This window comes from Grammomys surdaster, unplaced genomic scaffold (genome assembly GCF_004785775.1).
Source record: "Grammomys surdaster isolate TR1022 unplaced genomic scaffold, NIH_TR_1.0 188, whole genome shotgun sequence".
Lineage (NCBI taxonomy): Eukaryota > Metazoa > Chordata > Mammalia > Rodentia > Muridae > Grammomys > Grammomys surdaster.
The window spans coordinates 7844183-7860734 of NW_021604633.1; the positions used below are offsets into that span (position 1 = coordinate 7844183).

General features: G+C 46.0%; 1 protein-coding gene across 1 annotated transcript in view; it reads right to left on the reverse strand.

Annotated features, from left to right (window-relative positions):
- The window catches only part of Cdhr3 (cadherin related family member 3), a 60859-nt gene that overhangs the window by 22140 nt on the left and 22167 nt on the right, over positions 1 to 16552 (reverse strand). The window contains exons 5-8 of the mRNA XM_028768896.1: positions 13128 to 13222; positions 12284 to 12388; positions 7048 to 7196; positions 3888 to 4077 (exon numbers count right to left, since the gene is read on the reverse strand). Coding sequence (XP_028624729.1) covers positions 3888 to 4077; positions 7048 to 7196; positions 12284 to 12388; positions 13128 to 13222 — 539 coding nt within the window. The remainder of the gene's footprint in view (positions 1 to 3887; positions 4078 to 7047; positions 7197 to 12283; positions 12389 to 13127; positions 13223 to 16552) is intronic.

Genomic DNA, 16552 nt, shown 5'->3' on the forward strand with positions numbered 1-16552 from the left:
GGGGGGGGGGAAGGGGATTCAAGGATTATCTAAGAAAGTTAAAACCTCTGGACATGATTCTTCGTTGTCTGTTAGGATCATTGCAAACTTCAAGTTCCATTGTGATGGGGCAAGACAGTGCAGAAGTTCCTCCATCTTGTAGTCCTGCTCAAGCTGTTTCAGGTCTAACTAGAATTTGATCTCCTTGATGGAGAATCTCAAGGGAAAACTACCCAACTCTATTCTAGGAACAGAAGGTCAGGATGTCCTAGCTAACTTATTTCAGCTTCTGAAACTGCTCGTTTCTGTGGAACCTCCTCTAGCCAATCACATATCTTTGCTTCCGTGAAGCTACCCGCTTCAAAGGGCTTACTTCTGCAAAGGCCCCTGCAGCTGCCGAGAGAGACGCAGGGCACGCTTTCTGCCTTAAAACACTCTGTGTTGTGGATACTTCGGGCTACACCTAAGTCCATGCCCACTTGGGTGTGGTCCCATCTAGTTTGAAATAATCAATTTTAATTGGCTGCACTCTATGTCTACGTGGTCATCTGTGGTGAGCTGCCCATAATGCCATCAATTATATCAATTATATCTAGGCCATAGAGATTGGTGGATCGAAGGTTTGAATACAATACTGCAGAGCTGGGGAAGTGCATCATCTAGAGAATTCGGGATCCTGGTGCCAGATTCTTCTCTCCCTACCCCCCCCCCCCCGCCTGTTGCATGCTAGGCACACACTTAAAACTACATCAGCAGTTTTGACATGTTCTTTCATTTTTCTCGACACTTGGTATTTTTCCCACAAACATTTCTCTTGGAAAGCCACGCCCCCTCATCCATCAATCCCTTCCTTCCTCTAAGGGGAGCTGCTGTGCTGAGGCTCTCCCTCACAGCCGTCGGACCACTGGGGACTTCCCTGGGCAAAGGTGACTATGTCTAGCAGCTTTCTGAATCCACCTCCTGTTCATGAGCAGCTTGCCAAGCAGTTTCAGCCAAGTGTTTGACAATTTACAACCTGAGCGGAGGCCACCTCGCTGCCTTTGATGCCTCCACTAGAGCCCTGGGCTCATTCATCATCAACCTGGGAAAGACACAGGCCCTCAGTGCAAGGACGCGGGAGCCTGTAAGGACCCGCCTCCTCTGGGCTGTCCTGCCCCACCCACCTACAGACTCTGAGCCTCCAGCTATCCCCCCAGCTGCTGTTAATGAATGCTGGCACCCAGCCCGCCCACTCCCCAACCTATCTGCAGAGGCTTCAAAAGTCACAGTATCCCAGTATAAATGTCAGAGGCTGTGGAGCTCCGTTTTCTTTGTCTTGTGGTTTTGTTTTGCTTCCGTGCTTGGCATTGTAATGGTGGGGCTGGAGAAGGGATTAAAGATTGGATGGTGGATACACTGGATGGGTCTGGTATGTTCAGGAGCAGGGACTGGGGGAAGGGGACATGCAGGCTGAGCTCTTGAAGTGAAGATTTCCACTCTCCAGCTGAAAGAAACGAGCCATTTCATGGACCCCCACCCCCACCACCCACTTCTAAGCCTTCAATGGCCCAGCTGGGAGTTACCCTCATTGGAAAAGCCTGGAGATGATGGCCACACTGTTTGGAATTATCTTCAGTAATGAATATAATTAGCCTAGTCACTGATTTAGTGTGATGGACTTCAGGGCTAATTTGAAGAGATCAGGACTCTGTGGGCTTGCCTGGAAGACCTACAATACTTAAAATGTGATTTCACCAGGTAATATGGAATGCTGTCTGCAAATTGTCCTTACTACCTCAGGGGACTCTGGACCACAGGAAGCCAGAATATTCAATGAAGTGATTTGAGAAAAAGAGAAAACAAACAAAGAGCCCTGAGATAGCACAGTCTGCTCCAGGCACTGATACCCTCAGTGCAAAGGAACAAAGAAGAGCCCAAGGGCTTAGGATAGCAAGAGAGGACTTTTCCAGGATACACTTGGACCACTGCAGAGGGCTAGCATAGATGTAGAGTTTCAAGGGAAGTGGGTGACTGCAAAGTTCTACTCCATCTCTAGGGTCCAGACTTCCTTTAGCGGAGTATGGGCTTGGTTTGTGCACGGGATGTTGTGTGAGCTACGCCCTAATTATCTATGGCCCCCATCGCTGCCCATCTAAGAGACTGAGCATCTTGAATGCTCGCTTTGGTAGAGTAGTCTACAACATGGTTCGGCCTGTGACGGGGTTAACCAGGGAGGACCTCGGCAGGAAGTAGATAGCAAATGAGGCTGCTTCTAGGAGGTTCAGTAAAGAGATGATTGCAGAAGCATATTTGGGTATGTGTAGAAAATTTAAGGACTGGTACATCTCTCAGGTCTAATAAGCCTGGAACATCCTTGCTACACAGAGACTGGAGGTACCAGTGGAGGGAGACGTCCCTAACACTGGAACCCAGGGACTGGGAGTGTGTGCAAAGGGCCACCTTACAGGAATTGAACCCTTCAAAACATGGAAGGGGCAGGGCTGGAAGGGAGGCAGTTGATAAACCACAGCCAGCCTCAGCTTTTTTTTTTTTTTTGAAAGCTCCCCCACTGGTTAGGAGAGGATGGTCTGCAAAGAAGGTAGTGGGCAGCCTTCTGAGCATAGGGCAAGTTGCATAGTGGATCTGAGTTGTGTCTAGACAGACTGCAAGCCACAACACAGATAGATTCTCCAGCACTGAGTAGAGCATGAAAGGTGAGGAAAATGGGGAGCTGGTGAAATGAATGTAATGCGTGTGCAGTAATCCAGAATCAAAAAGAACTTTATGGGGCTGGAGTGACAACTCAGTGTTTAAGGGCACTTCTGCTGTTCCAAAGGACCAGCGTCTTCATGGAGACACACAACTAACTGTATAACTCTATTTCCAGAGGAGCTGATACCTTCTTCTGACCTCTGTAGGGAACCAGGTAGGTATGTAATGCACAGCCATACATGTTGTGGACAGCACCAGCCTTGTATTTTGATGCTAGTTCAGATTTCCTGGGAGGGGCTGCAGAGGAGGAGTGAGTCTGTACACAGGTGACTTGTGAACCTTCTGTCCAAGTAAATTTGTAAAATAAAGGCTAGAGCCAGTGATTGGGCAGTAGAAGGGGAGGTGGAGAAAAAGGCTTAGGGGAGGAGAGAGGAAGAGGAAGCTGAAGAGGAGGAAGGTGAAGGAGGAGGAAGTCAACTGAGGAGCAGGAGGTGGAAGGATAATGGAGAAGCACGGGGCCTGGAAAAACCGCAAGTTATAAGGGATCTCATAGCTGAGGAATAGAGTAGTGTAGTGGTGAATCTGCCCAATCTAGGTGTGCAGTTTATATCCATAATTATTGAGTTGTGTTTTCCTTGGCTGATCTTATTTGGGTCGGAGATTTACCACAACACATACATGCAGGCAAAACACTAACATACATAAAATAAAAATAAACTATTAAAAGGCTTTACTTTAAACTTATTGTGAGTTGTGAGTCAAAGAACAAGGGAAAATATATAATAACTCATGCCCCACCTGCATTCTGCTCTTCCCCCTTCATGTATATGCATTTAAGTTCGCATCAGGTGAATTAAATTTTTACTTTGTTTTACCCACCGATTTGTTTTAATTCACTCATATTATTTTCTGAGATTTCTTTGTGGGTGCCTGGTTACTAATCTCGACTCTCCAGCATCTATTACAACTGCTAACAGCACCATGTCACCCCTAGTGACAATAAGTAAAGAAAAGACATAGTCCAGAAGTGGAAAGTGAAGGAGAAATATTGAGGAGGGAAGGAGATGGGTAAGGAAAAGGAATGACAAAACCGTCTTTGAACAAAACGGGACACTTCAAATCTGCTTGTAGACAGCCATTCCCCAATGCCATGCCATATCAGAGAAGCCAGGGGTCAAGGGCCACCCAAGAGGGAATACATTCCAACTCATGACTACCTGAAGGTGAGCTTTCTGCATGTTGCAGGGTTGTCATTAATGTCTTCCACGATGATGGTTATCTGCATGCGGTTCTCCTGACCCCCAGAGGGTCTGTCTCTCACCAGAACTTCCAGAGAAATGATGGGATTCTGCCTCAGTTTGCCTGCATCTCGATCTAGCCTTTGAGACACTTGGATTGTCCCTGTCACTAAGAAGGCAAAGGTTAGGAGACAAATGAAGAATAAAGGCTCAGAGGGCATGGAGAACACAGGAAAAGACTGTGCCAGAACAATGACCAGCTTGCACTTGGCAGTAGCCCCTATACAGATATGTCCTGCATGTGTTTCTGGGTTTGATGTTTATTGGCACACCGGATGTGATCTTTCTCTAAAGCCACACCTCAGACTTCAGGGTTGGGCCCTGGCTACAGCACTGTCCATGGCTGACAGAACTGGTGGGTAGCTGACTTCAATTTGATCCACTAGATTCTCTATTGGAGAATCTGTTGCTAAGAAACACACATTGGAGAGTGAGTGAGCTACAACTGGAGCTGCAGGCAAAAGCCCAGAAGTTGAGCTGCTGAGATCCTTAGAACAGTGTTGTCTCACACCCTTCCTCTGCCCTGATCACCTGACTCTTATGAGATGTGTCTCCTCTCCTTCCCTCCCCTCCCTTCCCTTCTCTTCCCTTCCATTTCCATCCTCTCCTATTTTCTTCTCTTCCTTTCTACTGCCTTGTGCTTAGCTAGATTTGCTGTCACTTTTATTACTTGGAACCAGAGTCTTAGTTTAAATACTCAAAAACAGGTGTGGGTGTTTCAGAGGTAGAATGTTTGCCTAGCATGGATGCAGTCTTGGGTTCAACCCCCAGCACTACTGTGTAGTGTGTGTGTGTGTGTGTGTACTTGTTAAAAGTTCATTTTTGCAACAACAGAGTGAACAGAATTCTCATCCAAGATTGCCATCTATCCCTACACTCTTAGTTGTGTGAGTTCGTTAATTCAAAGCCTTCAGACATTTCCAGAGGTAGATCCCAGCTGCTGGCTTTGCATGTCCATCATTTCCATAGACCTAGGATAGGTATTCTTTGCTCAAGAGTGTATGGGGCCAATGCCATGGCCAATGCCACATGGTCTGGGATTGTTCAATGCTGGCTTCCACAAAACCATTATGTAAAGTGAAGTTCATTGGGCTGACATGACCTGGATTTATGGTGATGGGACAGTATAGTGGCTAAAAGGAGAGGCTAAAAGGAAATCATTCATCTTGGACATCAAGGTGACCCAATGAGCTGGGGCTCTTGGGCGACCATTGAACTTGTCTGAGTATCCCTTAGCCCTTGGTTTTCCTTTGCAAACTATGGATTGTGTTAGTCCATTGGGTTGTGTGAGTACCTAGAATGGAATGCATGTGGCCCCTCTATATAATGTCTGGTAAGTATTATGTATTAACACTCTGGTAAGTATTATGCACTAATACTCTACTAAAGTGGGTATTTCAGAGGAGAGGAAGTTCATTCTCTGCACTTGGCTATTCATATGGAAACATAACCGCCAACAATCTAGCATGCTGATGTAGAAACACTGCCCTGTGAGTCACCATCAGCCACAGGCAGCTATTTACTTTCTGAAATGGGGCCAGTCTAAATTAAGATATGCTTTAAGTATAAAACACACAACAGCTTCCAAACAAAGTATCACAAATATTTCAGTTATTTTTAAATATCAATTATGTTGTAATGACAATATTTTGGATCCTAAGAGTAATTTGGTTTTGATTTTTGCCTTCTTTTGTTTGTTCGCTTGTTTTTGAGACAGGGTTTCTCTGTGTAGCCCCGACTGTCCTGGAACTCAGTCAGTAGAGCAGGCTGGCCTAGAACTCACAGAAACCTGCCTGCCTCTGCTTCTCAAGTGCTGCAATTAAAAGCATGCACCATCACCGCCCGGCTCAATTTCATTTTTTAAAATGAGACTAATGAAGATACTGAAATGACACATCTGCTTTCATTCTATCTCAGTGTTGGTATCATTCCTCTCTTCTGAATCCTTAGGAGTGTGGATGGAGCAGGGAGCCCATCCATCCTCACAGGCCCACCTTCCTCAGAGTGATGGGGCTGGGGCACCCTATCCTACAACATGGCACCCTGATGTCTTGGACAGTAGCAGAAGCAGGAGGACCTCTCTGCCCTTTCTGTTCACCTCTGAGTGAGCGGCAGGCCTTCATTTGAGAGATTTGCCCAGACGACAGCATCATTGGCTAGGAGAACAGAGACACCCGAGCACCAGGCCTTGCACAATGTACTCCAGCTTAAGACACTTTGTCATCCAATCACCATGGTCCTTTCACTTCCTCATCAAACTCAGTATAAAAATTGCAATTTTCCAGACATGTGTGGCAGTAGATGCCTGTAACTCCAGTCCTCAAGAAGGTGACGCAGGAGGATTGTCATGAGTTGCTATAAATCATAGCTACAAGTTCCAGGCCAGCTAGAGCTACATAGCAAGACCTTGTCTTAAAAAAAAAATCAATCCCTATCCCTATCCCTATCCCTACCCCTACCCCTACCTCCTACTTACCCCTACCCCTTCCCCTACCCCTACCCCTACCCCTACCCCTACCCCTACCCCTACCTCTATCTCTATCTCTATATGACCTATAACTCTGGGCAGTGGCGGTTCATGCCTTTAATCCCAGCACTCAGGTAACTCTTGAGTTTGAGTCCAGCCTGGTTTACAGGGCAGGTTCCAGGACAGCCAGTGCTATACAGAAAAACCCTGTTTCAAAAAACAAAATAAATAAGTAAACAAACAAACAAACAAAGAAAAAGCAACCCACCATAAAACATAATTTTCCGTATGTCCTTAAGTCTTCATTTCTATACAGATGAAGCTGCATGAGTTCTATTTATAGGGCGTTCAACCTTAATCACAATGACAGTTAAGAAAAAACTTTCCTAACCCCCATAAAGGTGAAAGGTGACCCAGCTGCTCACACTTAGCCCTGCTGGCTCAGACTCCACCATCTTGGTTGGTGTCTGCTGCCTTTAACACACCCCTTCCCTGACAAGTAAGGGTGAACCTAGACAGAAAGTCAGACCAAGTGCCAGAGGGAAGAGAAAGCGTTGTAAAACTGCTCAGCAGCATCCGAGGATGCAGGAGAGGGTCCTGCACATGACTCACACTGGTCCACCATGAAATAGCTGCTGGTGGTAGTGATGCTGTAGAAAAGGTGTCCAGGAAATCCCTCATCGTCAGGATCCACTGCTGTGATGTTCGCCACCATGGTTCCTAGAGGCACTTCCTCTGGGATGGAGTACACTCTCCTTGGGCTGAAACAGAAACACTGCAGCTGTGGCTAATTTGCAGGGCAGGGGAGGGTACAGACTGGGTGGTAGGTATTTTGGTGTGTGCTAAATATAGCACCGCACTGCTTGAGTTGCATCAACATGCAGAGAGAACACACAGCAGCTGAGAGGAGGGGGTGACTGCTGTCTGTATTTCTGAAGATCACATCCTTGCGGATACAAAGAAAAATGCCAGGCTATTACTGCAGCAATTTAGACGGCCACAGCCGCTGCCTGCCTGCCTGCCTGCCTGATGCCTTTCCTATCTACCATCAACATCCTCTTGCATAAAGACACTTCCTCTACCCAGTCAGCTTCTCTCTTCCCAGTTTCTGTTCAAAAGGTGTCTTTTTAAAAATCTATCTGGACAAGATGTTCAGAGCCTCAGGCTTCTTAATTTGTGCTTGACTCCCATCCTGTGGATGATGCCAGACACCCAGTATTGTGTCTACTCTAGAATCGCTGGCCTTTGCTCCTCCTCCTCCTCCTCCTCCACTTCTTCCTTCTTTTTTGCCTGAGGATACAACTCTTCCACATGGAACCTGGGCATCTTTCCAGGTGGCATTCACCATGAGGCCAGCTCTCTAAGCCCCTGGCAGTCAGAGTCACCACATTGTTCTCCAAGGGACACTGTGCATATTATAACTCCACATGCCCACTTACTGACCTTTCTCAGACCTCCATGCTTTTGTGAAAGGTCACCTTTAATTTCCCTTTCTTAAGGTGCCACTTCCCCATGCAGTCCCTCCTTGAAGGGAAGCAATCTTTATCTCTGCTCTAAATGGCTGCCTTCATGTTGGGGGCTCAGATCACTTGGCTGCTCCTGTCTCACCACAACTGTCCCATAGGGAGGACCAGAAGAAACAGACACCAGAGAGAGCCTCAGGCTGGATTCAAGAGAAGCAGAGACAATCTGAAGCCAGTACCTCACACTGGGCCCTGCCCTGAATTCTGGGCCCAATATTATGCACGAAGACAGTTCTCCCCTCATGTATCTCATCATTGGGGAGGAGCATGCTTATTTTGTTCAAAAGGTAGCTCCAATGCTTGGGCATCCTTACCCAGTATCCCGCAGAGTCTGTGACTTGGGTGGGCTGAACCAGCAAAGCCAGGGGCAGCAGGGACCAGAGACAGAGTCAGAAGAAAGAGGCAGGATGTCTTCTACAACCAACAGAATCTTCTTTCTAATGCAGGATGGTTTTTCTCCCATCTCAGTAGATTGGGTCTCATAACTTCCTAGCCAGGGTCACAAGGATGCTTGGTGGTCTGAATGATAAAAATGTCCCCCAGAGTTTCTGGCATTTGAATATTTGCTCCCCAGTTGGTGCTTTTCGCTAGGTGGGGGTGTCTTAGAGGGTATGGCCTCACTGGAGGAAGTCTGTCACTAGGGGCAGGCTTTGAGGTTTCCAAAGGCTCCACCTTCCCAATATAATCTCTGCTTCCGATTTGAGGTTAGAGGTGTGAGCCCTGTGCTGTCATTCCAGCTGCCATGTCTGCCCACTGTCATGTTTTCCTGCTGTGATGGTGATGGACTCTTATCCTCTAGAACCATAAGCTCCAATTGAACCCCTCTTTGTGTAAGTTGCCTTGGCTATGATGTTTTATCACAGCAAGGGAAAAGGATAATACAGATGTTTCATTGCCTGCACAGACTGGTCCTGTCTTTCAACATTATTCCCTGGACCAGCAATGCCAGCATCACCAGTGAGCTCAGTGGAAATGTAGATTGACGAGCACTTAATGGAGACCTGAATGTCCACTGAAAAAGCCAGTGTCAGAGGTGACCATTAGGCTTCCTAGGACCATATAAGACAGCATAGGGGGATATGTCCTCAACCCTGTTTGTGACTCCTTCTAGGCAATGGTTCCAAGTTGGGAGATGATTATACCTAGACACATTTTTTTTTTTGGCTGTCACAATTTGGGGAGGGAGCTGCTCTTCCTGTATCGGGGAGATGCTGCTAAGCACACTCCTTCACACAGGACAGCTCTGTCACAGAGAAGCATCTGGCTCAAGTCCGATGTGCAACTTAAACCCTGCTCTGAAGCCTCTACAGTGCATGCTGGGTGTGCCAAGTCCCCATGAAAGGAATAGGGCTAGCTGCTGGGGACAGTGTCTCAGGCTCTCATGCCAAACAGTCTTTACTTGATTGCTCTGTCAGCAAGTGTGGCAGAAGATTAAAAGTTTTAGTATTTGATTTGTAAATATATATATTTACATACATATATAACAAAATGGCCTAATTTCAGGTCTTCCAAAACAGAGAGAACAAATATGATTATCATTCATATTCCACACTCAGCTCCTCACTACACCTGGCTGCCAGAACTCAGGGCCACAGCATGTGGGACCAGTGACCACATTCTCTGTGTGAAGGGGGGCAACTTTCTCCCTGTGGATGTGTATGTGTGAAGGCACTGCCAGGCCTCTTACAAGAGGACTTCCAGTGAGTACAAAGAAAACAGGCAGAGCGGGGAAGAGCTACTTGCTGACATCTGAAATAAAGTGATCTTCAGTCAGCACCACACACAGGGAAAGAGTAAATATGTCCGTGTTTTCAGTCTCCTGGCATGCACATCACACTCACAAAGCAGACAGTCAGACATCTCCACTCAGGGAGGAGATGGGGAGACAGTCTCAACAACAGAAACAGCACTTGCTGCTGCTGTGGCCTTAACTAGACAATAAAGATGAAGAGCTGTTTCCACATCTGCCGTGGCTGCCTCACACTCAGACTTGGTCGTAGCTGGTCAGCTTGAAGATTTAATCTTGCAATCCACAATTAAATAATTTATGGTTCGTACTAGTGGAAGTTTTGAGAGACAAGGAAATAAGAAGTGCAAGAGATCAGGCAAGCTCTCGATTCAGCAGCCAGTGTAACCTCACTGCATCCTTTCAACTCATGGCTGTTGAGGGATGGGAGTGAACACCCTGAGCAAAACAAGGTAGTGTCCTGCCCTTTCCAGAGTGCCAGAGTGCAGGCTCCCAACACACCCCGATGCCATCCATGAACACTGAAGCAAAGCTGACTCAGAGCCGAAAAGGTCCATCTCTAAAATTACAAGTGAGAACCAAGGAGTTTTGAAGCTGTCCTCTGGGTGGCCATTTTCCCTCGCTGCCAGATTGCTAACAGCTGCATTTTAGAAGGTACGGTACAAAGCAGATTGGTGCCCAGAGGAGAGCTTGTTTTCTCTTTGCCATCCTATCAGTTTGCTTTTTTAATCTGTGCTATGGAGACTATTTCAGGTTCTTTGACTGCCAACCCCATAGCTATCACCTTCTTAGACTTTTTGGGTGAATCCACAGAGCTGTGTGGACTAATGACTCTGCCTGAATTTGAACGGGTATATCACAACTGTTTCTCAACCTACGGGCTTGAGAAACCTACTGCTGTATTTCTAGGCTATCCCATCTGTAGAAATGCCCAGGCTCTCTGGAAACCAGTACTGGGCACTGATGGAAACATCCCGGGGGCAGGGAAGCGGGGTCACGAGAAGATTACTTGTTTCTGTAGTCACCATACCAGAGTTAGTCTGGGGCTAGTGTAAATGACCAGAAATTTTTCAACTGTGGCATGTTTACAAAGTGCCATGAGGTTAACCTGGGAGATACAATGGGCTTAATAGCTCCCAGTCTTAAAGCATGCTTCTTTCATATGTGCTTGCATGTTCTTACGTGTGCAGGTACGTGTGAATATGGAAGCAGAGAATATCCTTGGATGTGACTCTTCAGGGCTGTCCACCCATTTTCCTTTTTTTGGAGACAGTGCTTTTCACCAAGTACACTTGGCTGCCTGGCCAGTGAGCCCCACGTTTGCCTGTCTCTGTCTCCCCGGCACTGAGATTTATAAGTGTGCAAGCACACCCAGCTTTTTGTGTATGGTCTCCAAGGGTGGAATATAGCAAGTACTCTACCTACTGAGCCTTCTCTCCAGCACTCTTAAAAAAAAGGTTTGCAAGTACTCTACCTTGCTCTCATGCTTGTAGCTTTTTCAAATATTTTCATTTTATTTTTAATATTTTTAAAGATTTATTTTATTTCTCTGTCTCTCTGTCTCTGTTTCTCTGTCTCTGTCTCTGTCTCTGTCTCTCTCTCTCTCTCTCTCTCTCTCTCTCTCTCTTTCTGTGTGTGTGTGTGTGTGTGAACACGTGGATACAGGTACCCGAGGAGGCTATCAGAGAGTATTGGATCCCCCGGGGCTGAAGTTATAAGCTATTGTGAGCTGCTTCTGGAATCTGACAAACTGAACTGTAGTCCTCCATAAGAGCAACAAGCACTCGTTACTGCTATGCCATCTTTCCCGCTCTGCTTTTACTTTTAATTCTCAGATAATAACTGTTTCTTGCCCTTATGTCTGCTAGAGCAGCCTGTGTTCTATTCACTCATAGTCATTAATGCTGCTGAGCCCTAAGCACAAGATGGTGCCGTTTCCCTGTGGCTGGGGCCTGAACCCACCCAGGGCAGCAGAAAGTCAGGCTGCTTAGGTCATCTGCTGGCTCTAAATCCCAAATTATTTTCCTGAACCCCTGTGTGCAGTAGGCCATGGTCTTCCTTTGGACCCGAGATGAGGCCAGGTCTACCCTCTTTCCCAACACATGTATGCTCTTTCCCTAGTCTCAGCTCTATGTGAAAGCAACAGGCATGGCCAGGTGTCTTTCTGGATCCACCAAGCCAAGAAAAAACTTTGGTATGCCAGTAGCCTTAGGACACCGTTATGGTGACACCAGTGTGGACTTTAGGGTTCCGTTAACATGGGTTACTTGGTTAAACAAGTACCTGTCTTATACTTATTTTCTCTGTGTGTACAGTGATTCATAGAAGTATTGTGCTCAGCCCCACCCCTCTCTCCACCATGTCCACAGTCCCATAGTGCATGTGAATGTGGGGTTCAGGAGTTGTGGAGAGCAAAGGGGAACATGGGGATAAGAGGCGTAAAGGACACTGGAGAGCTCTACTGAGAATTTCTTGTCTAGGCCAGGGCACAGCACATCTCTGTGTTTTGTCACGAATGTGTCTGTGAGGGCTGTGGAGCCAACCATTTGAGGCCTGTCCTGCATGCTCTCAGGCCTACCTGGTAAAGCGTGGGATCTCATCGTTGATGTTCACAATAGTCACCTGGAGTGCCGTGGAGGCTTCGAGATCCCCGCTGTCCCTTACTCCCACAAGGAGGTTGAAGCTGCCAGGGGAAAATTCCAAGTGAGAGAAACAAGCTTTGCTGACCTCATTACAAAGAGGAGTGGGAAAGATCGCAGTGGAAGGCATGAAGCAAGCAGCCTCCTTTCCAGACTGCTTCTTATGCAGCTCCCAAAGGTCAAATGTGGCCTCTTCCCCTCTCTCATTTCTCAGTCTGGAGGTTTTTTTCATAGCTACTACCTCCCTGAACAAATGTCCACTCATGCCAGCCAAGCCTCTGCCTTTACAATATCCCTGCAATGGGCCTGTTGCACTCTCAAGGAAACAAGGCTCCCATTTTATTCATTCATTCATTTGTTTGAGATGCTGGCTATGGAAGCCAGGGCCTCCTGTACACTAGGGAAGCACCCGCCATTGATCTATACGTCATCCTCAATAACTACTGTACTTCTCTTGACTAGTATAGAGCCAGGAGCTTCACCTGGCTTTCCCAAGGCCCATGGCTTCTGTCTCAAAGCCTGTCCTCTCTTCAGATGCTTTCTTGTCACACTCTCTGCCTTTGATGCTCCAGTCACTACCCTCCCTGTCTTGGTCCCCAGCTCTGGGAATATCCTCCGTTGCACCACCTGTGTCTGACCAAGGTTTTCGGCATGCTAAAGCTAAACTCCTAGCCATACCCCAGGTTGCGCAGGGAGCCAGCAACCTGTTGAAGTCTGGCTAGTCCCTCATCTTCCTTGTGTTTTGGATAGCCACTCCTCAGGGAAGGTCATTGGCAAGGTTACCTCTTGTGCCCTGCTTCAAAGTCCAGTTCTGTGGTGGAGAAGAGGGTGCCGTTAGCAGACATTCTGAAGTTCTTCGAGGGAGAAATGAGGAAATACTGTATACAAGAAGGGAAAGTTAGAATTAAGTCAGTACAGTCTCAGGTGCATTTGTTCACGTCCTGTCTGGGTGTATACAACATCTTGAATGATTTTAGAAGATGTCTAAATAGGCAGGTCTGAGACTTCATGGTTGTTGAGGAGAAAGACTTTTAGATGTGGGCCTTCTGAGTGCCTGCCTCTGAGGACTCTCTAAAGAGCTGTTCCAACTACTGAAAATTTATCAAAGACCCCTGCCTGGTTAAGTTCTGCTGCTAGCTCTCTTCCTTTCCATGTCTCTGTCATCTGACTTCTGCTTACCAGGTTCTAGCACTATGACTTGATTTTAATCAACACTGCTTACTCACACCTGTGTCACCTTAGCTAGTAGGACCGTGCCCAGCGTGCATGAGACCTTGTGTTTATTCTTGAAAGAGTTGGCAATTAGGAAGTATAAACATGTACCCAAGCATCATTCACTGAAATGATAGAAAGGAAAGAGAAGAGACAGTTGTGACTTGAGAATGTGGGAGACAGCAGGACTTAGCATTGAGGATACACTGCTCTAAAATTTTATCCTGGTAAAGGACCACCAATAAAAGTAGTCTTCTTGCGTATGTGGGTAGTTAAGGATTTTTGTTGTCCTTGATACCAGTGCCCAGTGCTACTCTCTTGACAGTTGTCTGTCACATCTACAAAATCTAATAGAAACACAGGCTTGTACATAAAACCCACTAAGGTCCAGACCACAGGACTATGGCTGTGTTCCTCTTCAGGTACTCATCAAGATGGCTTTGGTTTTGTTTTTGTTTTTGTTTTTGCCTGGGATACGGAGTCAAGGAAGTGGGAGAAGGGTTTGCATCAGATGGGTTGAGTACACGATCTGATCCTTCTCTTGCCTTGTCACTTAGGGACAATACCAATGTCTCCACTCCTTTCAATTGTTGGTGTGCTGCTGGCTGTTGGTTGGTGGTTGGTTGCTATGGGTTACTGTTGGTTGAGGTTTCTTAAGTAGTCATGCACAAAGAAGAAACAAGAAGAAATTAGATATCCTGATGACAAATATCAAACCTACCCCAAGGAACTTGACACCCTAATCACCAGGAAACAGTCCAATGATAAGGACACCCCTTTCCCCCTGTACCCTTTTTTCCCTCCTATCTAGTGTTAGGGGGTTGAAAGGGTGGAGAGGCGTGGAAGAAAAAAAGAACCTGCAAAGTAGCAAACAAAGACTGCACTTTCCACTGGGAAACTAAATGAGAATCCATGCTGTTAAGTATGGGGGGCAATAAGAACACACTTTATAGCCCTTTATTACAAAGGGCTCTGAGGTTAGGAGGTTTCATTATCCATGGCTAAGATGAGAGGTGACCCATCCCTAAGGCCTTAGGTGGTGAGTTCAGTAAGCAGTTGAGGGGTTGAAACTAGAACTATGGACCCCAAAGACTAGGATCAAAGACACATAGCCAAGGTCTCCCACCAAGGATGTGGTGTGTGATCACTGTGGAGTTCCTAGGATCAAAAAGGAGTGGCCAGAAAATAGATTAAAGGTTTCATCTTGGGCCAATATAGAGTCTTTAAATCATGTTTGAGAAGTATTTACTTTCTCTTTGTTATGTAATGATATTTTTCTCATTGTAATGAGCATACATTTACACAAAAATGGGAGAAGACAGAAAAAATATTAAAAAGTCACTAACTGAAACCCATGTGTGAAATCTCATCATTTTGATGGATTACTTCCTGTTCTTTCTGTGCAAATATGCACCTTCCAAAATCTCAAGATGATGTGCTAATTGAATGGCAATATTGTGTTCTTTTTATTTCTGTCTTGAACATTTCTTCATAGCCTTGTGTCTCCTATCAACCTGGATTAACTTCTGAGATCAGAAGAGACCAAGTGTGGTCCAATTGAGATGCCCAGAGACTCATTTCTTAATTCTGACTGTCCAGCCTAACTAGCTAATGACAGCACAGCATTTTAAACATGGGTTTATTTAACAACATCCTCTTGGTATTCATTTAGGGTTTTTTTTTTCCCAGTTTCAAGAGGAGACAGTTGGGTAATGCCAGGAAGCATTCTTCTGGGACCTTCTCTCAGGACTGTACCCCCTCTCTAATATAGATACAACTTTGCAAGCCCCACCAACTCTGTAGCTCTTTGCTTGAACAGCAATAGTTGGCCATAAGCTACCCACATGCAGAGGAGTCATGTGTCTTTGGGGTGAGTCTTCCCTGCAGGAAATTCTCACATATCAGTAGTCAGAGGTCCCTGCTGAGTGTGATGGAAAAATGAGGTTTTAGGGGCCCATGGGGATATTTTACTACACACATCAGAGTTAGAATCTTTTATAAAACTTTGCAAGTGTTTTAATAAAACTCCGGGAGACAAATCTATCTATTGGGTTCTAAGCAGTGGGGACCTTGGGATACAGAGACGGCAAATATGCTCTGCCTCTCAAAGCTTATGATAAACTGAGGCAACAGAGCAAAACAGGTGAGGTACTGTAAGAGGAGCTAGTATAGGCAATTATGGGAACCAACACCTCTTACACACATTTGAGATACAATGTGATAAACTACATCTCCCAATCCTTCTAATCTTTTCAAACATTTGCACTCCCTGGTGGCTAACATTTACCTAACATGAGGCTATGGGAGCCATTCTTTTTCAAACCACCACTGTTATGATAATGCTTGGGATATGTTAGACCCATAAACAGTAAATTATGTATGCGATTCTGGAGAAAGGCCTCCAGGATTTGACTCTTGGTCCCACCATTTCTAGCTCTGTGAGTTTGTGTAGGACAATAATAATAGAACCTACTATGGAAGAGTCTACAACATGCTTGTCTTAGTCACTGTTCTATTGCTGTGGAGAGACATCATGACCAAGGGAACTCATAAAGGAAAGCACTCATTTGGGAATGGCTTACAGTTTCAGAGGCTTAGTCCATTATCACCATGGCAGAGAACACAGCAGCAGGAAGCAGGTATGGCTTTGGAACAGTAGCTGAAAGCTATATCCTACAGAGAGGGGGTAGGAGCTGGGCCTAGTATAGGCTTTTGGAACCTTAAAACCCACCCCCAATAGCACATTTCCTCCAACAGGGCCACACTTACTCTAACAAGACTATACCTCCCAATCCTTCTAATCTTTTCAAACATTTGCATACCCTGGCAGCTGAACATTCAAATATATGAGCCTATGGGACCTTCCTTTTTCAAATCACCACACTGCTATGATAATGTTTGGAATATGTTGGACCCATACTGGGTGGTAGCTTCTTCTGTTCAGCTAAAACCTAAGTTTCTGTTATAAAGATATAGCTCAAGGGCAAAGCTTTTGC